Source organism: Ciconia boyciana, chromosome 15, assembly GCF_034638445.1.
Source record: "Ciconia boyciana chromosome 15, ASM3463844v1, whole genome shotgun sequence".
Classification (NCBI taxonomy): Eukaryota; Metazoa; Chordata; class Aves; order Ciconiiformes; family Ciconiidae; genus Ciconia; species Ciconia boyciana.
The window spans coordinates 8,962,944-8,986,176 of NC_132948.1; the positions used below are offsets into that span (position 1 = coordinate 8,962,944).

General features: G+C 40.7%; 1 protein-coding gene across 1 annotated transcript; it reads left to right on the forward strand.

Annotated features, from left to right (window-relative positions):
- Positions 1-341: 341 nt before the first annotated feature.
- On the forward strand, positions 342-23,201 carry PPTC7 (protein phosphatase targeting COQ7). The gene is made up of 6 exons (XM_072879972.1): positions 342-717; positions 10,488-10,667; positions 13,452-13,650; positions 15,918-16,041; positions 18,075-18,204; positions 19,593-23,201. The coding sequence occupies exons 1-6, from the start codon at positions 516-518 to the stop codon at positions 19,649-19,651; spliced, it is 894 nt and encodes a 297-aa protein (XP_072736073.1). The 5' UTR covers positions 342-515; the 3' UTR covers positions 19,652-23,201.
- Positions 23,202-23,233: the final 32 nt, after the last annotated feature.

The following is a 23,233-nucleotide window of genomic DNA, read 5'->3' on the forward strand; positions in this document are numbered from 1 at the left end:
CTCGCTTGCCGAGCGCCGGGGCCTCAGCACGCGCGGCGAAGATGGCGGCTGCGGCCGGCGGGGTGCGGGGGCGGCGCAGCGGGCACCGCCGGCTCTGACCGGGCCACCCCTACGGCGCGGCGGGGAGGGCGCCCGGAGGCCTTCGCGGGGCAGCGCCGGCCGGCTGGGGAGGAGACAGAGCCCCCCTCGGGGGGGGGGGAGGTGGCGGTGGCGTGGCGCGGAAGGCGGGGGCGCTGCCGGCAACCCGGTCGTGAGGGGCCGGCGCGCGGGGCGTGAGGGGCAGCGCCGGCGGCGGGGGCGAGGGCGGGAGCCGGCCCGGAGAGGCGAGGCGGCCCGCGGGGGGGAGGGCGAGGGGCCGGGCCGAGGAGGGGCAGCGCGGGCCGGCGGGGGCTGAGGCAAGCCGGCCGGCGGGCAGGGGAAGGCTGGCTCCCTGCGGCGGGCGCTCGCAGGTCAGGAGGCGGCTGCGCCGGTGGCTCCCCGCGTTCCTGGCTCTCGGCTGCTGGGCGCCCCACGCCATGTTCTCGGTGCTCTCCTATGGCAGGCTGGTGGCCCGGGCAGTCCTGGGCGGCCTCTCGCAGACCGACTCCCGTGACTACAGCTTGGTGACAGCCAGCTGTGGCTTTGGCAAAGATTTCCGCAAGGGCATCCTCAAGAAAGGCATGTGCTACGGGGATGACGCCTGCTTCGTGGCCCGGCACCGGTCGGCAGATGTGCTGGGTAAGTGCTGGCGGGGTCCTGCTCGGGGGTGCTGAGGTGGCTTTGGTGTCGGTGTGGTGACCTCCCCTCTTTGAGCCGCACATGGCGAAGCGGCTCAGTCTTCGGTCACAGACAAAGGAGCCGGTTCCGCCTGTAAATGTCAGAGCGAGTTCTCTTTGTTTTTAGTTTCAAAAGAAAGCTCTCATGCTCTTTGCTGCAGCACGACACCCACCTCGCTCAGCCTGCCTTTGGGATGGCGTGGTTTGGGTGCCGGGCGTCTGGGCCCAGCCTCGGCGTTTCACCTGTAGGTGCCTGTAAGGCCTAGGGGCTCCAAAAGCCAGAGAAACAACTTGTAGTGCATTACACTTTCTGTGTGCCTTTAAAACCTAACCAAGCCCCGTGTATATGTATTGTGAAGGATCTATGTAAAGGATCATTGAAACAGACACTTCCTGATTTTAGCGCATGCTGTGTCCTTGTCAAGTGAAAGGCAAAGTGACATTGAGACTGGTTTCAAATGTCAAACTTCAATTTCAGTACTTGTTCTGTCCTGATTACACTCTCTGGTTTGGATTCACGTGCAAAACAAATCTTAAGGGTTCAAATTTTAGAAGTAGTGAATAATTACAGATAATCAGTGGAATCATCAGTTTATGAGCAGCATTGCTTTTGACAGTGCTTGACCTTTCTCTTGTGTAGTCAAGGTTGAATTTGGCTGACTGACACTCTGCAAAAGTTAGTTTTTGAGCAACTGACAGAAATAAATTTTCACTGCAACTTTGACATTTAAAAAAAAAGCTTCCTCCCTCCTGCCCCTGTTGGGTGTGTGTTTGTTGTTTTTTTTTAATTTAAAACTGGTGGGATTGCACTGTAGTGTCGTGATGTGACACTTCTTGGAGATTCTTCACAATTTGGTGCTGTCATTGTAACTTGGTTGCTGTTTAATATAGCTGAGATTTTTTCAGGAAGCTGTAACTTGGTGCTAGGTAACGGTGTTGCTGATTATTCTCAAGGGAGCTGTTTAAGGGTGATGCTACAGCTTGCAAGGAGATGTGGAAAACTTGTCAATACAATTTAGATACTCAGCATCTTTTCTGTTATGCCTGTTCCAGAGAAACTTTTTTCTATTAGAATTAGCTGTTGGACAACCTTACTTTAACATGTGACTAAGGCTGGCTGCCTTTAAAGTTCATACTAGGCCAGCACTGATAAATAACTGAGCAGTTGGTATTTGCCTGTAAGAGAAATGCAGAATCTGCTTTCCTTAGGTGGACTCTTTGCATGGGGAAGCGGGTGGATTTAGACCCATTTGATGATGATTAGGGTTTTCTGGCCATATTTGGTAATTACCATATGTGGACCTACAGCTTGTCTTGTGTTCCTGCTGGAATCAACAGAGAATTGCATTTCTAAGTTGGTCTTTGCATTAATTTTCATGGCAACTTGAAAACAAACAGAATTGTAACTCCGCTTAAGGTTCAAACAGCAAAGAAGGCTTCGGACCAGGATGTCTTAAGTACCAAGAAGAAAATAATTTAAATAGAAAAGCTGTTGGTATTTTGGTTTTTTTTCCCCCCGTAAAGCTATTTTCATGTTAGTTCTTTATTGCTTTTCTAATATACATACCAAAACCACAAGATCACTGTACATTCTGCAAACAGTAATGCTCAGGATGGGTTTTGATGCAATCTAACTTGATGCTTTTTCTTCACCTGTAGTTCTTAAGTTTACAGACATAGTAGTCTTCTCCTCATTTCTGCTACTGCAATCATCTCTTTGCTCTCCCTTTCTCAACCAGCTCTTCTACACTGCTGCAAAAAGAATTTCAGCACCAGTGTTTTCTTGCGCTCAGTTCCTCTTACTCTCATCACAAGTCTGAGGTTCCACACCTGTTTTTGAAAGACCCTTATGAATTTTGTACTAACTCAATACCTGCCTAACTCTGCACCTCAACAAAACTGTCTGAGCTGAACTGTTGCTTTTCAAGCTTCATTTTTCCATGTTACTTTAATGAAGAGGCTCATGTGGTTTTAGCCACAGTGAACACTAGATACGGTAAGAGTGCTTTTAGAGAACAGTAAATTTCAAGTGTATCACTTCGAGTTAGTCTGGCCTAGTAGTCATCAGTGACAAAGCCATGTCAGATAATTAATTTAAAACTTTTCCGTGCCAGTCTTTTCTAGAACCAATATGTGGGAAGGATGCCTGTGTGGGATGGATATGGGTGTGGTGTAGTAGTGAAAGAGCTACTCCCAGCCGTTTGGCATGAGTGCTTGGGGATTCATTTTCTTAGGTCAAACAAAAGTTGACTAGGCAGTGTGTTTATAGCAGATAGAAAAAAGCTAAACACTTACTTTGTTATATGTCTTAAGGCTGTATAGTCTTAAGGCTGAAAATTTAACAGTGTCTTCTAGTCTGTGCTTTATCATTTCATAGTAAGATCAACAGAAAGCTTATGAAGATTCATGTTATTTCCAACCCTCCCATAGTTGTTAAGGGCTTGATAAGGCCTGTTGCTGGTGTACTTGAATCCTTGGAGTTTTTGTCTCTTATTTTTACTTCTGTCTGGTAAGTACCTGTTAAATTTGCATGTTTTCTTCCTTTCTTTCTGAGCACAGGGAGAAACAAGAAACTCAAAACCAGAGTGTTTCCTTTGGGGTCACTGAGAAAAGGAAATGGCTTTACGACTAATATTAATCTCTAGAGCTTTATGATTCAGGCCCATGTTTCCTTTTTGCTGCTGCTTGTACCATATTCTACCTTTTTGTATGTTCACTGTCAGTGTCTTGGTTATCCAGATCCTCAGAATATTCAGATATCTTCTTGAGACTTGGGAGATGTTTATATACCTCTTCATGCATACCTTTGTAACTTAAAAGGACAGAAATTTTGTTTTTTAAGGTTGAAAAACAAAGCTTCAGAAACTGACACCTTTGTTTTTTTTCTAATTAGCATAGGAGTAGAATTTTTGGTGCATAGGAAGCAAAAAACAAATTTAAAAAATCAGTGTAAACACTTTATATAAACATTTCACTTATTTAACAAAACTAAACACTGAACCTTGTTCATAAATTTTGAGAAGTCTCATGCTGGTGATAATTTTCTCTTTTGTTGGGATCTGCCTTTTCTTGCTTATTCCTGCCTTATCAGGCTCCTGATGTCTTTGCTAGTTTTTATGGATTTTCCAAGCCGTTGTGTGACTCATTATTGAAACATTACAGCAACCAATGCGCATCCCGTGACAGCATCACTTATACAATGTCTGTGCTGGGTAGAATTTTGGGTGTAGCCAGTGTGACTTGACTAGTCTTCCAAACTATTTCTGTCCCCCAGCAGCAGTAGGAAAAAACTGTCTGGCAGTGGGGTACTGTTTGTCCATTGCGAAATTAAAATTTGGTGACTGTTCTCTCTGCTGCAAATTTTTATTTTAATTTTTTGGGGGTGAGGGAAGGGGGTGGTATTGTAGGGCAGCTACTCTAAACTGAAAGGAATTGCACTTTACTTGAAAATTAAGTTTGTCAGGAGCCTGCATAGGAGGTATGTAAAAGTCTAGAGTGGCAAAGGCCCTGGAATATTGTTAGTCTCACTGTCATCACGAAAAGTAAACTACAAAACGTAAAAGGATTTGTAGATGAAATGTCAGGGTTGTTCTGGCGACCATAGAGGGGGAAGGGATTCTTACTTTGATGCCTGAAGGTCATGTAAGACTATGTTAAGTGGTTTATTTGGTATCATACCTATTAAAGAGATTGCTGCCTTATCACAACTTATCACACTAAAGGAGGCAAGTCATCTGCTTGCTTCAGAGTAGCCTTTCACCTACTCTATTGGGAGAACTCAGGACATCTTAGAGGGAGTAATCAGTGATTTGAAAAAAATTGTATATTTGTCTTAGTTTGTAATAGACCAAATGAAATTTTCATTTTAACGTGGGAGCGTAAGTACTGTCATTTGTAGAGAGACTATGGATTATTGAGAAACATCCCCGTTAACAATCATATTCACTGACCTTCTTGTCAGTGCAGCTAATCCAAATGTCAGCAGAGCTGTTCTTAAGTAGCATTGAATGTAACCTGTTAGAAATGTGGTAGCTCTCTGAGAATGAAACTAAAATCTGGTTATTCTTCTTTAGCCCCGTTTCTGGAAGGGCATTGAACACAACATATTCTGATCATAATTTGCAATTGAACACTTACTTTAATTGTAAGTGCTATTGATGCTTGTTGATACCAGCCAATTTCCCATTCATATGCAGATCTTAGCTTGAATGAAAAACAGGTTCTGTCAGAAATCACAGAAGGAAATAAGCAAAGCTGAACACAATACAGTAGGTGAGACATTAATCATACCTATGTCGCAGGAAATGTTGCAAAAATCTCCCACTGCTTGCTTTGGTTGATCTGCGCTATTAATATTGTGAGCCTGAGATTGTTCAGGCTATAAGTAATTTCAGTACAGCTTGGCTGGTGTCTATTCTACAGCACCTATCCCTTTTCAGCATTTAAGCACCAACCACCAGTAGCAGTTCAGCTACAAAAATAAGTTCCAGGGTTGCTCAACACCTTGAGAGATTAAGTAGTTATAACTATGTAGGGAAGTTTTTACAAAACTTTCAGAGATAAATAATAGTTTACTGTTTTCCTGTAACTCCAAAAATCCACTGAGCGATTTCTCAGGCCTAAATAAAATAGGTAAGAGGTCTACCTGATAAAAACCTGTTTCAGGTACAGCAGTGTATTGGCAGGGAAGATGTAAGGAACTGCTGCTTTGTCCTGGAAGTAGGTGCACAATTTAATGTTTTCAGTTCCTTGTCTCTCCTTCAGTCTGTTCTTCAACATCATCTCTCACTTTGCCTCTTGCTTTTTGTTCCTCATTATGACTTAGCCCAGTTATTCTTCCAGTACCTTTCTAGTTAATGCAAGGGTAGTTTAAGGTCTACTGTAACTTTTAAAATGCATATTGTGAATAAGTAACCTTTCCTTTTATAACTAATTATTAGTCACACACAATCTGCCTCCAGGGATTTGTGTTTAACCCGGTTATTTCTTTGTCAGAACCTGGGGGGGGAAGTAGACAGCATTTGGCTCTAACATTGTGGTCCCGTACACGCTGCCAGTGAAGCTGCTAGGAGAGTTAGTGCTGGCTTTGAGCATGTGACTTGCTTTGGATGGAGAACCTATCTAGGTGTGTGATTTATCTCATCGCTGATAAAACAAGAAATCTTATCAGTTTATCCCAATTCTGATATGTTGATAAATGTTAGGTGCTGTATTTCAAACTTGTGTAGTGCAACAGGTTGCGCTTGTTACCATTTTAGCCTTTCTTCTATATTTGATGCAAAATAAATTCAGTCACAAATATATCCTTTTGATGTTCTTTTATCAGTGATTCGTTGCTAATTCAGGTAAGGATCTCAAGAAATTTAAAGTTCAGTAGGATGCGTAGAGTGTCTTACAAAGTTAGTTGTGGTTGCATGCAAGAGCAATTCCTGGTGGCCCACTTGTGCCTGCCTGGTGCTTCTGTGTGTGATTATTATTCTTAGCTGATGCAGCATTTGAAAGTATCCATCTTTCAAGAGATTTTTGGGACAGGGTGATACTTTTGGACTCTGACCATGGGCAGGTTAGTTTGCCAGCTAGCCAGAACTTCCACTCATAGCGCTATTTATATTAAACAGGGTTTGATTAGTATCATGGCTTTGTTCTGAACTTTAAGCCTGTTTAGTTTTTATTTGCTCTGAACTAGATAGAACATCTGCATCTGGCTTATAAAAGTGTGCGGTGAAAACCACGTATTGCTAGTCTCAGCACTGGCTGGCTGTTCCCTGGGCTTCTGCAGTTAAACTTATGTGTTGGCAGTCAAAACAACTTTACATTTGCATTTCAACTGGTATTTTCTCCCAGGTGCTTTCAGCATTTTGAAATAAAATTTTAACAAGTTTCAGTGCCAGTATCTTCACTTGCTCAGTTTCAGTGCTGCAGCATCAGTCACTTGTGCTTTGTCTTGAAACTTCATTACAACTGTCTCTCTATGAGAGATCTCGATACACTGAATCTTTAAGAAGTTAGAGCCAGTTTTTGGACTGACACATGCAGCGAGTATTTAATCTGGCAGTAGTATTTGTGTATTTTCCAGCAGAAGGCAATGTAGTGGAGCGTTAACTCTCAAAGATTCTGAAAGGTCTCCATAATGTAGCTAAATACTTGAGAAGCGTTTATTCTTTTGAAGTAATTTATTTTGAAATTTTCAATTGCTTTATTTACAGTGGTTGTTCATCTAGCCAAAGGTATTTCACTATGTCACATGGACATTTGTGTAATTTATGTGTAGGCATGAACAGGGAATGTCCAAAGAAATATTCTTTCTCTAAAATTTTCTGATATACTGAAGAGCTTAGAAAAAAATCAAGGATTGTGTACAGTTCAATTTCAGCAATTCTTCTCAGCCATGCGCTTTGTCTTAATTGTCCTGTGATTCTTATTTTGTAAGATGGTTATTTTAAGTTAAATGGTGGATACTAGGAGACTATTTAATGTTTTATGGTGAAATGTAATAAAATGAAAACCTGAGTAATCTTTTTCACTTGTTAAAACAGTAGTTATTTTGAATATTTACAGGGACTTTTTTGTCTTAGGTGAAAACAAAGAAAATATAAATGAATAGAGCTTGGCATTATTACTTGGCAGTGATACTGCCAACAGCAGTACCTTTGAATTTTCCTTTGGTGACAGAGGGAACAAGCTATTACATAAAAACTAGTCCATTTTTGAGTTGTTTTCAGTTCTTGCATACTTCTTCAATACTTCTGGAGTTTGAAATATCTCACAAATAGTTTTGCTCCTTGTTAGCTGTACATCAAATACCACAAAGTTTTCTTAAACTTTATTCTCATTTACATTTCATCTATTTCAGTAGCAGTTTATTCAGTCTGTTTTAAAATCACATATTCCTTTCCCATAAAACCATTTAGTTTACGTTGAGAATGTAGAATGTAAAGATACTATTTTTACTTTAAAACCATGCTGAAGGTAAAACAGGGTGGCTAAAGATCTTAGGGAATGTAAAAATCTTCTTTTAAGGCAAAAACAATAAAGGTGGATGTTTTCTAGGTGGCACTGTGTGGTATAGGGCTTCTTGAATGTGCTTTGCCTATGTACTGCCATTGATCTCGATGGCAGCAGTAATTCCTGGCTCTGTGCCGGAGCAGGAGGAAGCATTTGACTGCTCTGGCAGTGTTCATGAGCCATGCTTTGGGAGCCAACAAGGTCATTTAGCTTAAATTAAATGAACTGACCTATCATCTTTAAGAGATACAGTTTAAAAAGAAAGAAAAAGAGGGGAAACCCCCCCACACACCTTTGCAAAAACCCCCACATTGTCCATTTTGGGCAAGGACAAGAAATAGATGCGAGTGGTGGTACATGAGTTAGTGAGCTGATGAGGTATCCTGGAGGTGTTACAGTGAAAGCATACTCTGTGGCCTGCTCATGAATGCGATGGTCCCGTTTGCTTCGGTGCCAGCGATGGAGGAGGAATGCACAACTGTCTTGTTGGTTCTTAAGCAGACAATCTGTTCTCTTAAGTATGGTGCAAAGCTAAATCAGAGGACCTACTTGTGGACCATCTTGAGGATGATTGTTTTGGAAGGCACTGGCAGAGTGTACTTAAAGCTGTTTATAGCTTGCAAAAAGCAGACAGGAAGGCAGACAGACAAAGCCATTACATGGCTCAAGATAGAGTATGAAGTGTGCTGCCATGATTACGGATTCAGATTTCCTGCCTGGAGTAAGAAGCAAGCAAAGAAAATCAGGTAGCATACTCTTACTTTTGCTTTAAAAATTGAAACAGGTTTTGATAATTAACCTTATCAGGTGCTTGCTATGCTTGTACTATATACTAATGCTGTAGTGTTTCTGTTTAAATATTTCCCAAGAAGACTAATGCAAAAATGGTTTACTGATCGCTTGAGGGAACTCTGTAACTTCTGATGAGCTTGTTTTGTAACCACCTTACGAGCCAAAAGCTTTGGGGCAGTACTTGTCAAACATCATCTTTTCATTGCGTTAACCCTGTTGTCAGTGAAGCAATGCTGTATTCAGCTAGCAAAAATACATATGGATTGTGTTCATCTTAAAGGGGAAAAAAGCCGCTTATCTGGTAACTTCATGTAAAGCAAGCATCATCATCCGAACTGAAGCTTAGTTTCTATTTCAAGTTCTAGATCTAGAACTTTTTCTTAATAATCTCTTATTCTAGACTTGTCTGCATGGCAGCAGAAAGCAAAGGGTTAATCCAGTATTAACCTGAAGTTGTGGGATCTGTAAAGAGAGGATTAGTTTGTTCTTGAAGAAACCAGAAAAGACATTTCTGAGAATGCTGGGGTTGCTTTTGCATGAGCTGCTTCCCAGGGTCTGGTCTGACGAGGTGAATACAGGGATCTGCCTTCCTGTAGCATTCTTCTAAGAAAGCAAACGGACAAAGCAGGTGTCTAAAAGGTTGTGCACTATTTTTGGGAGAAATCTGATTAATGTTGATAGGCTGTTCAGAATCTGGCTATAACCTCCTGTCAGATTATAGTTCGTGCCAAGGTCGGCTCTAAACCTTCCGTCTCAGTTTCAGATGGTGTCCCATGTGAAGGGCATTTGTAGATGAGGCAAACTTAGTTTTACCTTCTCAGTCAAATTTTCATGCCTTTGCTGATAGCGGCATTTTTTTCTGAGGAGGCTGTTGTTCTTCAGCACAACCGGAGCTCTGAAATTGCCTCTCTATGCTTTTATCATGAACATAGGATTTTAGCTTTATTATGTTACAGAAACCCGTGCTTGAAATGGTTAGTCCCTTACATGCTGAGGCTCAAAAAGATTTTTTTAAAAATTTCCAAGTAGAAATATTTTTATCTCATAAACAATACTTCCGGATGGTATTTTACTTTTATCGTTAAAGCCAATTGAGGAAGTTCAAAATACTTGAGACAAATGGGCAGCAGAATATCATATCTGTTGCTTATCTTCCTCTGACCCACCCCCCTTTTCTATGTGCATCTTCACTGTTTGACTCTGTGGTTGCTCAGAAGCTTCCCAAGCTTTGGCAGAATTGGTCTAGTTTTTTGTTATTTAGGTTGTTTTGAATTACTGAATGAAATTTGACTGGTTCATAGTCAGTTTTCTTTCTCTTGCTTGGCTGAAGCTGTAAGCAACAAACTATCCTTGCAGGGGTGGGTCCCAGCATTGTGTTGGTTACATGGTTTTTTGAACACACTTCTAAAATGGAAGTTTAGTTTGTACAGAAATTGATATTACCAAATAGAAAGCATTATCCTTCATAGGAGCAAGTAGCTTGAGAAAAAAACTTTGGGCTGTTGAATAGTGAGGAAGAGTTTCTTTATCATTTCTACCCTATTTAAAATCTGAACGACCTTAATATCTAAAACTAATAAAAACTCTTCTTCCTTTTTAATGGGCTAATCAAAGGTTAATGTGATTGAATCCTCCTCCTTCCCCCCAAATTCCCCATTAATTGTTCTCTAGTGAAGTCAGCCTCCTCACAGAGTTCTCCGCATTAGAACTTTACCGTCTTTTCAGCAATTCAGATTATATTTAGAGATTTGTCTAGGAGCTGATGTCAGAAGTTTTTTTATAAATACTCAATTTTTTTTTCTTAAAAATGTTTTTCAAGCAGAGGCTACGTCCCACTTTTTAGTTACTGAATATCATAAGTGATGTAAAAAATTAAAAACCTTGTTTTGGAAGCCATTTCTGTTCATATAACTCTTGTTTTCTGTTTCCTTCTAGGGGTAGCAGATGGTGTAGGTGGCTGGAGAGACTATGGGGTTGACCCTTCTCAGTTCTCAGGGACTCTAATGCGAACATGTGAACGTTTAGTGAAAGAAGGACGGTTTGTACCAAGTAATCCTGTTGGGATTCTCACCGCAGGTTATTGTGAGCTGCTGCAGAACAAAGTACCTTTGCTTGGTAAGAGAGCAAAAATATATAAATTGAATCTGTGCTGTATGTTATCTAGACATATACTTAGTCAAGGTTGCTTAAATCTGTTGTCAGCTTCTACAGCAAATTTGCAAGCAGTTATCTTCTGTTAATTAACCAAAATACATAGAAATGGAGTTGTCTTGGTAGCAGCCTTATTTTCTCTTGTATGTTTAAAAACTATCTTGATTCATTCAGTAATGCAGGGAATGTTTGTGTGTGTGTGTATAAAAAAAAAAAGGCAAACTGCCTTTGTGTGTGAAGGGTGGTAATTCACCAGCGCTTGCAGAGAGTTTGCAAAACGAGTTCAGCAGTAGAATATGCTATGGCACGTGCACTCATTCTCTCTGTTACGTATGTATAAATAACTGTTCTCCATTGAAAGCTCTAAATGATTGGTTGTGGCTTTTTGCTTAAGCTATGCAAGTAAAAATATTTTCTGATGATAATTGGATGCAGTTCTGCTCATTCCTTGCCTTACTGCTCCCGTTGCCTTTTATGTCCAATGAACTTTAAACCTAATTGGTTGACTTAAGTAGTTTATATCATACAACCACTGGTACCGTATATTATTTTTATAACTCTTTGGGGGGGATTCATTACAGATTTTTTTGAAAGCAAACTACAGTAGATGCTTAGCATATTCTGTGTCAAAGTTGATTTTAGACAGGGCATCCACCTGCCTTGGGAATGGTGAGCAGATAGAGAGGCAACATTTGGCCTCAGCTGACAACCTTGAAAACAGAATACTTTTCTAAAGGGCGTGTGACCTCTTACGCACCAAGAAAGTGTTACCCTGCGTGATACGCATGCTTCTCACCTGACCTTAAACTTCTGTGCCAGAAGAGTGCTATGTAAGCTATATTTAACTTGTCTGCTGAGCTTTGGAACAGATCTTCTTGCATTATATGCCTAAAGAATAGGTTCGAACCTCAGAAGTGACCTTAAGTATCACTAAAATAGTAGTGGTTGGTAATTATATTAGGATTTGTGTGTTTAATGGTGCTTATTTGTGCAAAGCAGATGCAGCTGTAAGTGATCTACAAAGTGGGCCACTGGTGACAGCTCTCACAACGGCTTTGTGGACAGAGGCAGCCCTGCTTTGCTTGACCTTTCAAATTCTGAAAAGCAGCATATGCTGAGTCACAAGATCTGCATTCCACACATGGCCTCCTAGTTACACTCTGCTAATAGAGTTAGAATTTGAAACTAATGATCCTTAGTGTTTCTCCTTTAAGAGAGAACAGTATTTTTAGAAGTAGAAATAAAACCCTGGAATTACCACAGCAATGAGCATTTAGTTTATTTAAAATAAAGTGAAGGGAGAGGACTTCATTAAGGAGGATTCATTAGGCAGTAACTTTTCCTTGCTGTTGTGCTTTAAGTTCTGATACTTAGTTCATCAGAATTGAATCTAGCAAATATTTTAAAACAAAACTGAAGTGAAAGGAAACTGTGTCACTTATTTAAACACTATTCTTGTATTGCAGAACAATCTTGGATGCTGTCATGTATAAAATCTGCATTTTTTCTAAGATACTGCTTTGACTTACCATTCACTAAGAGTGGAGATAGTCCCATATATTCACTAGAGAAAAATTAAATGCAAGTGTATTGCAGGGAACTCCCTGTATTAGAAAGGGAAACATCTGGAATAAGTGATGCTTAGAGCCAGCTGGACTTCTGCACTAGCAAGCCTGATTATAAGTTTAGCTCATTGCAAGCTTGTGGTCTGTCCAACATGTAGCTGTGCTTGGAAGCTTCTGCTGGAAGAATGTTAGGGTAGAAGATGAAGACTGTTCATCAGCTGGTGATATGGGGACTTGTGTTGGAGCCAGAAGTCAAGAAGAAATGCTTTAGCTGTATTTCACGCTCTTCAGGAATGAAAGTTCTTTTGGTGGATGTGCTATCCTATTTGCAGAAATTAAGTGATTGCTGGTTGCTGTGAAGGACTTAGTCTGTGGATGGGTATCTTTGCAATACAGTTATTTTTGTGGCTTGCAACCAAGCGCAGTTGGTGGCTATTTCCCAGTGAATGAATCAAGAATTCCTCGGTGCCCTCAAGCATGGCTGGGATAGCTCTGAGCACAGTTGACAAGTAGATGTGTTTCTGTTCTGTCTGACTTTAATCTGGACTAGTATTTGTCTCTGAAACGTGTTTTCTTTAAACTTGTGAAGTTAGTGTCCTGAAGATGTGACAGGATTATTCTTTTTTTAAACATGAAGATAGCTCTACAGAGCCATACTAAGAAGAGCATTTTAATGTTCTGACAAGAGTAATGCAATAATACCTAATACTTAATTGCAAGCAGTTCTTTACTTGGCGTGGTTTATTTACAGCTGATGAGTAAAACTGTGTGGAGAGCACCTAGCATTGTATGGATGCTACTAGAATTCTATTACGTCAATGATTTTGGAATTTCAGTATTTTATGTGACTTCTGTAAATCCAGTCCTATAGCAGAATGTGCTGACATGTTGGGATGGAAAACTGTAAATAAAGTGGAACAAAACAGGTATTTGTCAGCATAATGTGTTCACCAAAATCAAAGCAGGAAAAGTAAGTTCTATACAAAATTCATAGTTTGTCTTGCAAAGATTTCTAGCATTTTGCTATTTTTAGTGTATATTAATTTTGGCATTTTTGAGTATTTCCATTTCTTCTGGTTTGTAGGCTTTGAGAAATATTTGAATAATTGAACTATGAATCGAATTGGTGAAAGAATAAATAATTTCTGTAAGGCTAACTCTGGTTACCATATTCTGTTTTCAGGAAGCAGTACAGCTTGTATAGTAGTTCTGGACAGAACAAGTCATCGTTTACATACAGCCAACTTGGGAGATTCTGGATTTTTGGTAGTCAGAGGAGGAGAAGTAGTACATCGATCTGATGAGCAGCAGCATTACTTCAACACTCCGTTCCAACTGTCAATAGCTCCACCAGAAGCAGAAGGAGTTGTCTTAAGTGACAGGTAAGATGGGAGAGGATCTGAAATTTTTAATCTGTGTATGCAATCAACGCCCAAAAGGTTGCAGTTTTGCTGCTATGGTGCTCTTTGTATAGTGCGATGTAGTGCGTGGGATTTAAGCATGTATCCAATCAAACGGTCGTATACCTGCCCCCCCCCCCCCCCCCTTTTAGGTAATGTGAGCAGTTCTCACCTTGTACTTCACGAACTCTGTACACTGTTGCACAGTCTGAATTTATTGGGCTAATGATTATTCATTCATGATGGCATATTCCCATAGTCTATGGTGTGCACTAGGCATGTTCTGATCCATAGAAAGACGTTGCTCAATAAAGCTGCTGTAATAAGACTGCAACTGGTGTATGCGCCGGTCATCCTGCATGAGTGGCTTGTCTTAGCAGTAGCTTTCGTTCCCAGTCCTTGTCTGTACTCTCTTGAGACTGGTTTGGAGTACGCTAATTTAGATATCTTGGCAGTGAGGTAGCAAGTACTTGAAGAATAGAGCAGAGGGACATGTGACTGTAACTTGTGTTTCCAAATAGCTGTGTTTCCCGCAGCATATTGTATTTGACCAAAACGAGCAAAAAAACTGTTTGGCAGAACACCAAGCTGGGAAACGAGAGTATTAGGAAAGGACAATCTGTTCACAGAAATGAGTTGTTTCAAAGGCAGACCTGTACTTGTGTCTTCCCCTAAGAATGTCAGGCTGATCCATCCTCTGACTTCATGAAGCCTCACCAGTAATATAAAATAAAATAAAAAAAAAAATCGGCTTTCAAATATGTATTAAAATACAGCTCTCAAATCAACAGTTATACAGTCATTAAAGTGATATCCCTCTTCTGAATACAGGAATATGTAAAGGGATCTTCAGAGAGTGACCATAGTATACAGGGAATGCAATAGGCATCTTAAGGTCTTGATCCAAGGTTTGGACTCGATGATCTTAAGGGTCTTTTCCAACCTAAATGATTCTACGATTCTATGAAATATCAAGGGTGATGCAGTAAGGGTTATTACTTGAATGCCAAAATAGCTCTTTTTGAAAATGTTGGTTAAGTTGTTGAAACTCCTGACCATTCTTACCCGTGTTTTTATTATTTCATCATAAGACTGCAGAGAGGAAGCTAGGGTAGAACTCTGAAATTAGAACACTTAAATAATCTAACCTCTTTATTAGACTCAAATTAAATTATTGTTTGAAATTCCAGAGCTGTAAAAATCTTAATTTTTCTGAGATTCTATGACATCCATGGGAAGACAAAAAACAAAAAGCACAAGGATAATTGATAATGTCCAGTGGAAGTCAGGAAAGCAAAGTAATCTGAGTCATCACATAATAAGGAAAGCGCAAGATAAATGAGCTCCCACACTTCAGTTCTGAATCATGATTATAGCTTTCTGGCTAGTTTCTGCACTGTTCTTGACGTTAATTAGTACTCATGCATGTTGTCTAAATGCTTCTCCAGTACTTTTTTTTTAATTTGTTGTCCCAGTTAAATGTTAAATTTGGCTATATAAGGGCATAGGCAGGCAATCTTAACTCTCTTAACCTTCCTGAAGCTACAAATCAGTTCAGCAAAGCAGCTCTTCTGCTTTTTGGCATAGCCAAATGGCATGGGATGCAGCAGTTTCTCCCTTTTAAAGACCCCTGAAGAATCTTTAGAAATGAAAGGTTTGTCATTATGCTGCTTCTGAGAATCAGATCTTGCAGCAATGTTCATGGCCAAAATAGATATTATCTCCCCTTGGTATTGTGTAATGTATCAGACATAAGTAGACCAACTGGCTATGGTCTCCTGGTAGCGATTTCCAGACATGTTTCATATTCCATTGCATTAGAAAGTGATTCAGAATCCTTAAGTGTTTTGGCTGTTCCTGTTATGAATTGTCCTTTCATGTATAGCGCTCTTACATATTTAAGATGAGTGAGAAGGAAGCCCTGAGCTGCCATTCTACATAATCGTTTCCATGGAGATACACTTGTGAAGTGGATTAGTTTGCAGGATTGTTCATCTGGGAATTTTAAATGCAAATCCTTGGTGTAATAGCTGGAACATTACCTGTTTGCAATCACAGTTCTTTTGTTGTAGCTTTCTTGACAAGCCATCCTGGTGCAAAAGCTCCACAGTTAGTGATTATTTCTTTCTTTTGCAGAAAAACACATAACAGTAGTGAATTACAAAAGCTGTTGATGTGCTGTTTGACATTGCTTGGTGTCTTAGTGAAAGCTGGAGTCCTTTTCTTTAACATACCTGTCATCTTCACAGCCCTGATGCTGCTGATAGTACTTCTTTTGATGTCCAACTTGGAGACATTATTTTGACTGCAACAGACGGACTGTTTGACAACATGCCTGACTACATGATTCTGCAGGAGTTAAAAAAGCTGAAGGTAAGCATGTGTTCTACATCTCTTACATCTTTTGCACTGGCTCTCCCTTGTAGTTACTACCATTACTTTTTATGCACATAGCTTTTGTATTTTATATAAAAGACCCACCACAAAGCACTTTCGTTTAAAGGCTTTTCAGTTAATACCACAGGTGAGCAGTAGAAAGGGACGCTGACCCCAACACTCTGTCTCTTGGATCTGCACCCAGGCTGAATCCCAAAGCCGCAGCTTGGGCATAAATGTCCTGAGTAGCAGCTGGTACCATGTCACTAACTAGTGACGGGAGGGAGAGGAGGAAGGGGAAGGGGGAGATGTTCAATAGCAGCCACCGCCCTTGGCTGGCTGCTCACACGTTGTATTTTATCTGTACTTGGAGGCTGTAGACTATGTACATGAAAATACAGCGTTCTCTCATGGGTTATGTGAGGGGGTGAGCTGTATACTTAAAAATAATTTGAAGCTTTTCTGAAGGGTTATAAAACAGTAATTCTAAAGTAGTATGGGCTGTCTGAATTGTGGGTTGCGTGTGCTTGAAAATCTTTGATGTTCTGTAAAAAAAACTTCCTGGCAATTTTCCAGGTTAGTGACCACAAATGTTCTTTTTAAATAGTAAAAATACATTACGATATTTTAATTTGGATGAGAACATTTAGCTTAAGGCTATTTACTTATGGAAAGGAAAATATACTTAGGAGATATCAATATGTATAACTCCCTGAGGAAACTATTTTGTTATGAAATGCAAATAAGGTTAACGTAGAATTAGAGTGCGGTTTTAAAAAAATTTTGCCTGCGCTTATCCTGCAGCTACATAACTGAAAGGTGGTGTCAGACAGAGAAGGGGTCCTTACAGACAAAATGTCCGAGAGGCCTCTGCACATCAGGCAGACTCTTGTGTTTCTCCCTCTCTGCAGTCCCCACTACCACTCTCCCCTCTTCTTGGTGCAGTATTTAGGTCTGAAATTGAGAGGCTGTGCTGTGCACTGGAAAACGCGAGCATAAGCTGTCACAGAGGCTTTGATCTGGTTAGCCATGGTAATGACAGCGCTGAAGGTCTATCAGCATGCTGTCATGGTTTGGAAGGGCCTGGTGGGCTGGTCGCTAACCTGCGTGGCTGTTACTTATGCTACAGCCAGCTCATACCTCTGTCTGCTGTACTCCCACCTTCCTTTTGCTGCGCAGACCTAAGGTTAGCTTGGGCAGACACTGGAGATGGAATTCTCTTGTGGAAGAAAGTCGAGCTCCACCTTTTGGCGTGTTTGGGGAAGGCACTGACGTTCCCCATGAGGTTCAGCCAAAAGTTAATCATGTAAATACCTGCTAATTCGCCGAACTGCGGGGAAGACTCTTGAAATGACAAGGCATTTTAAAGTAGCTACAAACAAAGAGAGCAGTGGTTGTCATGTCATGTTGGCTTGAGTAAGAAGAGTCTTGGAGTAAAGCAGCAGAGTTACTGAAACAGGAAAAAAAAAGTGGCACTTAAAATGCAGTCCGTAGAAAGTTTGCATGCTCAATACATTTTTTTCTCCTCTAACTTTTAAAGTGCCCCTTCTCCCCAAGTGTGCTCTTGTTGATTTGGGTAAGAGAAGAGGGTCAGAGAAATAAGACTTTCCATTCAAGGTAAAACAATTATTTCAACAGAGCCTACTTTGTGAGGGAAGGATGGCTCTTGCAGTGAGAACTGCTAGTATAGCTATCAAATATCCTGCTTCCCTCAGGTGAGACTCTTTAGTCTATTTTGAATATTAGTCTTCTAAGTTTCTAAATTCTACAAATCCTACAAAATCAAGTCTTGTAGCTGCTGGTAGGGAATAGAGGTCTGGATGTCAGTTGTGAAGATTTGCGGTTCTAACCCAAATTTGTAAAGCCTAAAAGATGGTGAGGGTTCCATTTGGAAGAGAAGGTGGTGACTAGTGCCCTAATCTGTGAGAGAGAGGTCTGGCAGTCAGGGATCTGTAAAACTGACGTGCATCAGCAAAACAACTACCGGTAGACTTTCTTGTAAGGATAAACTTTTTTCCTCATTAATTTAGAACTCCAACTATGAGAGTATACAGCAGACTGCGAGAAGCATTGCTGAGCAAGCTCACGAGCTGGCATATGATCCCACTTACATGTCACCGTTTGCACAGTTTGCATGTGACAATGGATTGAATGTGAGAGGTAAGATTTTTTTTTTTCCTCCTCCTCCCACTCCTGCAATCTTTGAGAAATCTTAAGCAGAGTGAAGTTCTGTTGTTCCAAAATCTGATAGGAAAACAGAGCGTTAAGAAATGCGTTTGGCAGCAGAGTGCCAAGCTAGCGCGCTGGGTTTGGCAAGGACCCCAGCTCCTGACGCAGGTCATCCCAGGCCCCGGCTGATCAGAAGCCTGCCCTGGGGAAGCAGCTGGAACACAGAGAACGCAGTGCACCGATTTTTTTTTTTTTTTTTTTAAACCTAATATGTACACTCCTGCCCCAGGAGTCCTGCCTGATACGAGTTCTCCAGGCTTTTGGGGAAACTGTACTGGACTTGTTCCTTGGGGGGGGCGGGTTTGGGGTTTTTTGGGTTTTGTTTGTTTCGTTTTGTTTTTTTAAGGTCTTCTATTATTGATGGTTTTTAATCAAGATTCTGCCCACTCTTTGGTGGTGGTTTTTATTTTTTGGTTCAAATTTCTGACCCTTGTACCATGAGCATCCCCATCCATATCTCTTTTGGTCCTATTTCCTACGCTCTAGAAAGATACTAGCACCTGGTGGAGTTCAGTCTCCTATCAAACACCTTTTTTTCTTTTCTTTTTTTTTTAAATAAATAAATATAATTCTGCTAGTAAAGATGTTCTCATTATCTCTGTGTCAGGACGGCAGGATTTCCCACAAGCCCCTTAAGCGTCTTTCCTAAGGGTAGAGACAATAGCTGTAAAGCTTGGGCTCCATGTTGCTAGAAAGCTCAGTCATTCGGTAATGAAACTGCAGATCTCCTGAGTCCAAAGGACTGGTTTGACTTCCTGCATTACAAACTACCTCTTCTCTGAGCCACTTCTCTGGGATTTGAGTGTATTGCTCTCGCTGCTGAGGTTTGGAAAGTGACTACTAAAAATGTTAGGTGCCTTTTAGGAAGATATGCAGTAAGATAGTGCTGGAGAAGATGCTGAAGAGGTGTTGGATTTACAGTAAATTCCTGAGAAGATCCTTTTTTATTGCAGCTCGCTTGTAACAAAGCAAGATCGTGGGTTTTGTACATTTATTAAATAAAGAAATAGTCTGCTAGAAAACAGGCTTTCTGCTCTACCGGCTAACAGCAGTGCTCGAGGTTCTGTACTCGTTTTGTAGTTTGTGATCTCACTGTAGCTTCAAAGGAGAGCGCTTGTTTGCTGTGTTAAATGTCATGGCTACCCTTGGTTGCATTTTGGAAAGGAGGTGGAGGAAACAGAGTTCTTGAGTCTACATAAAACAGTTTTTGAATATTTAAACTATTTTTTTAAAGAGCTTTCCATGGGGGAATGTCACAGATTATAAGACGATGACCCACTGTGGTTTGATGAAATAGTTTTATTTTTCTTATATTACAGGGGGAAAACCAGATGACATCACCGTCCTTCTTTCTATTGTAGCTGAGTATACAGACTGATCTGCCCGGAGCGTCAGCTTCTGACGTTTTCGTTATCCCTGAGCTCCTAGCTTCCCACGTACGGTTTCCTGCTGGCAGGATTGCTTTCTTCCTTCGCAGCTGATCTTGGCAGCCAGTTCTCGAGCGCGTTGCCTGTCTTGAGACACAACTGAAGTCCTTGTGAAGAACCACTCTTGTAGTACACTGGTCTTCGTCTGCCAGCAAGAAATGAAGAAGCTCAAGGCTTGAAGCATGTCTTTCAGAGCTGAGTCGTTGTCCTTAAAAGGGGGATGATCAATCCCGCATCATTACTGCATTTGAAATGTGACTTATTTTCAAAGGAGTAGAATTGGTTTATCATCTTTCAAACTAGATTTGGTAGCTAAAACCTCTGCAAGAGGGCGTATTACTATTTACTAGAAACATTCACTAGTCATTAAAGGGTATGTTGCAGAACACAGTTTCATAAGCATAGTCTTGTTAGTGATAGCTGAGGTTTCGTGTTTCTGAGCTCCAGTTTTCAGGAGATTTATAACTGCTGTAAACATTCTGCTCTTGCCATACACGGTGTCAGCCTAGGAGCCTTTTCTAGTATGAAATTTCAAAAAACTTACCTAGTTCAAGTTATATGGATGCAAATGTGTTTTGTGATTTCAGGTGCTTAACTGTGATCTTAAAAGCTCTGCAGATCATTTGTCCATAACAGGCCAGCTATCTGAATGTTTTGGCTGTGGATAATTTTTTTTTTTAAACAGAAATTTTAAGTCGGTCTGAAAAAGCCGAGCTGGCCAAAGTTGAGGTCCTTTCAGCATTTTAATGCGTCTTGCCAGTGTGGGATGATATGGCGTAAATGCTGCCGTGGGAGGTTGCACAAGGAACACATCATCCTCAACTCTGAACGTCTTCACTTTTGGTAGATAACTCTGTTGTTAACGCAACATAATTTGTGTTAATAATTGCCATTCTCGCTTGTGTAGAACAGAATCTGCTGCACCATTTTAAGTCCAGTTGATCCTTATCTTTCTGACTCTCAAACAAGCACCTCTTGCTTACGCTGTGGCAGCAGCAGTAAGTGCACACATGGAAACTATTAATGAATAATCAGCAAAACTTACATTTCAGTAACTAAAGTTTAGGGTTTTCGGAATGAACCTTGATGATGTTTACAGTTCTCTAACAGCCACTTTGCAATATTACATTTCCTTTTGAATTACAGTAGCTCACATTTGTTCCCCCTGTTCCAGCAAGCTTTCCTTTTTCTTTCCTGTGAGGTTCATACAAAAAGCTGATAGCTGTAAAGATATATATATTTTTGGTCAGTTTTTCATTAACTTTTTTGCTGGTAGAAAAGTATGTAGAAATAAATTAAAGCCATGTTTTTATATATAAAAAGTCGGGTAATGTTGCTGTTTAGGTGAGTGCAGTTAAACTTGGTCAGTAAGGAATCTTACCTGCTCTCAAAAGGAGATTTTTACTACCTGGTTTATTGTATTAAAACTGTTTAAGTTTGAGGTTACCTCAACTTGTTTAAAGAATTTTTGTGGACTTGTACTGTATATTTGCGTAACTATGTCAAGCTTTTATTTAAGATCATTTAACATGTACCATGTACATGTCATTTTACTATATTTCAATGCGTCATGCTTGTAACAGGCATTTCATTTATAATAAGAGTAAGTGATTAATTTGGAAGCTCTTCAGTAATTTATCTGCTATTCCTAAATTGGCATAATGTTAGCTATCTATTTTAAATCACCTTGTAATTACTTGTCAAAATGCCTTAACTGCCCTAACTTGACCAAAATACTATTTTGGTGAGGGTATGGGGAGGACTATATTAATGAAGAAAAATTCATTTGTTTTGCGATCCATGGAACAGCGAGTGGTGGATAACTTTGCACAAATTGTCGGTCCTTGTTGTTTTTTAAAATTGAACAAGCTGTACCCAGCTGTCTCGTCAGAAGGAATGTATTCCCACTGCAGGATAGGGCTTTGTTTCTAGCATTTGAGAGGGGGGTTCCCTCTCAAATCTGGGTGTCCTTACACTTTATTCTTCAGTATTTACTATCACGCTTCTTGATTAGAGCAGATTTGATCAATTATTCTTTCCCTTGAACTTCCCCTAAAATGATGCCCCTGCAGACCTGGACTGTTGCACTCTGACCCCTCGCTCTTGGCATGCTCGTCCCCAGCCCTTGGTATTTTTCCCCCCGCTTTCTAGAAAGATACATTGGCAGATGGATGCGGATCAGATAGATGAGTACGGCGAAGGTGCTTACCCCCGCGTGAGGCGTTGCGTGCGCTGTACTCTGCCGCTGCCCGTCTGGGGTCTGGAATCCCCGAGCGCAGAGACTTGGCCGCCTGTTCCAAAGCTGCGCTGCACTGCCTGGCGGGTGTGACACCAAGCCCTGCTCTCTGCGCTAAAGCCGTTCTGAGCTGAGCAGTATCTACAAAGCCATTTGCCTCGTATCACATGGGTGATTTTTTTTTTTAATAAAGAACAAATTTGGATTTTGATTTACAAATCATGAGTTTATCCCTCACCGGACACACCAAAGACCAGTAAAGCTTATAGCTTTTCCATCTGTTTATAAAGCAATACTGTATTATAAAGAATTGATATTTTTATCACATGCTTGATTGTTTTTGGTTTTGTTTTTTTTTTTTAAGATGTGCACTCTAAACATATCAAACCTAATTTCTTCCTATGAACTTAAGCTGTCTGCGCACAACAGATTTTTGGAAAAGGAAATGACAGGGCCCATACTATCAAAATAATTTTAAATGATGCATGAAGCAGTAACACTTCTTAGGAATTAGATTATTGTGACTATTCATGAGAGGAGTGTACGAGAAAGGTGTTCCATGACACGGAAGCGTGCGTGAGCGGAGCACAGGCCGACTTTCAGCTGCTGCAGAGGGTGTGTGTGTGTTGGCAGGAGCTGGTGGTTCGGGAGCAGGGATCTGAAGGAAGAGTTTTACACGCCAGTAACCACGTAACGTAACAGGGCTGGCAGGAGTTGGGGTTGCTGCAGCAGTGTTACCAGGTATTTGGGTAAAACAGGGCGAAGATGTGGTGAATTGGACAAACACTGTGGTTCCTTGCTACTTTCATGGCTATCTTTGGGAGACCTGCAACATACAGTTTCCATCTAAATGTACTTTGTGTTTGTGAAGAAGGTATCGCTGGGAAAAAAACCAAAACAAAACCCACATTTGGGGACCAGACAGTTATGGCTGTATCAAGGAGAAGGGAGAGGTGAAGGTCTGGCAAAGATGTGAGGGATTTTGTGATGGAATCTCCATCTCGGTAATGGACATCCTTTCTCCAGGGAAACACCAGATGGTGTGTGTAGAAACTGGCTGTATGAGGTAGTTTCTTACAAAGATAGCTGAAATAATGAAGCAAATCTGAGTCTGTATCTAATGAGGATGCTTTTTTTGTTGTTAAAATGAGACTATCATCTATGCTTACCTAAGAGGCAATTATGTGAATTTCATGTCTGAGGTATAACTTATGCAGGAATAGTTCTGTAAATACATTTAAATGAATTGTAAAGATATTTAATAAATATAGTATTTATACTAAAATGTGTTTTTTAA